This window comes from Charadrius vociferus, unplaced genomic scaffold (assembly GCF_000708025.1).
Source record: "Charadrius vociferus isolate BGI_N301 unplaced genomic scaffold, ASM70802v2 scaffold266, whole genome shotgun sequence".
Lineage (NCBI taxonomy): Eukaryota > Metazoa > Chordata > Aves > Charadriiformes > Charadriidae > Charadrius > Charadrius vociferus.
Window position 1 is genome coordinate 3029476 of NW_009649114.1, and position 1274 is coordinate 3030749.

At 59.1% G+C, this 1274-nt stretch overlaps 1 protein-coding gene across 1 annotated transcript in view; it reads right to left on the bottom strand.

Moving 5' to 3' along the window:
* Positions 1 to 516, bottom strand: part of LEMD2 (LEM domain containing 2) — a 10003-nt gene extending 9487 nt beyond the window's left edge. Inside the window, exon 1 of the mRNA XM_009888259.1 lies at positions 222 to 516. Within this exon, the coding sequence (XP_009886561.1) occupies positions 222 to 444 (223 nt within the window). The 5' untranslated portion in view covers positions 445 to 516. The remainder of the gene's footprint in view (positions 1 to 221) is intronic.
* Positions 517 to 1274: the final 758 nt, after the last annotated feature.

Consider the following 1274-nt stretch of genomic DNA (forward strand, 5'->3'; position numbering starts at 1 on the left):
CCGAAGGCCAAACTCATTCGGAAAAAAGCGCACACTTGACTTACTTTCCATGACTAACAAGGTTTCCCATGGGCGAGGGGAGATGGAAATGGGGACAGAAGCAGAGATGGCAGGTTACGGCAATGAGAATGATAAATGCGACAGCGATGGAAGTAATAAAGGGCAAGCAGAAAAGAAAGATGAAAAATAGTTTAAAAACAGGATTAAACCAATGCACGTACAGTTCTCCTCTCTGCTGTCAAGCCAGCCTGACCCAATCATCTTCACCATGAGGATGCCCAGAAAAATCATCAACAGCACAAAGCTGGCGAGGCAAAGAAACTGGGAGAGGTAGTATTCAAGGCCTTTGCCCTTTCCTTCCGTCTGCTGCTTTGGGGCTGACCGCAACAAGTGAGGGCGGGAGGTTACCCCCTGCCCTGCTCCCCACCGGCTCCCCCAGGCCATCCCTGTGTCGCTTGTAGCCCTCCATGGGAACCGCCGGATCAACCCCCCTCCCCGGCTGCTGGGGTTCGGCTCCCTGTCCGCCTCCTTCCGAACACTGGATGCCAAATCCTCTTTCCCCCTCCCAAACTGGTGACTCAACCCCCCAGGTCCCACCGAGGTGCCCCAGTGGGTGCGGGGCATCACCTCGCTTTCCTGCCTCCACGAGCTGTTAGAGGAGAGCCCCTTCCTTTCCCCTGCTGCCTCCCACTGAGCTCGGGAGCTCTGCCCCCCAATTCCTCCTTCTGACGTGGCCCAATGACTCCTGGACTTCAGCCCCCCTATATCATCGCTGGAATGGGGTTTGGAGCTGAGCCCCCCGCTCCTGCCTGTGGAGGTACCCCAGGGGGACGCAGAGCTCAGCCCCCCAACCCCACCCAGGGATGTCCCCGACCCAGCCCTGATGCCGAATTCCCCACTTCTCTCTGCAGAGCTGCTCCACTGGGATGTGGCATTCAAACCCCGAAACCTGTCCAGGGTCGGCCTCAACCCTGTGCTGAGCCCCCCACTCCTCTCAGCTGATGTGCCCCACTGCAATGTGGAGGAGCCTGAGCCCCGAAACCCATCCAGGGATGGCTCTGACCCAGCGCTGAGCTCCTCACTTCTCTCTGTAAACGTGCTCCATTGGGATGTGGAGCTTGGCCCCCGAAACCCATCCACGGATGCCCCCAGCCCGGTGCTGAGCCCCCTGCTTCTCTCTGCCGACGTGTCCCAGTGGGACGCAAGACTCAGCCCTCCAGACCTATCCAGGGATGGCTTCGACCCATCCCCAAGCCCCCCACCTCTCTCTGAGG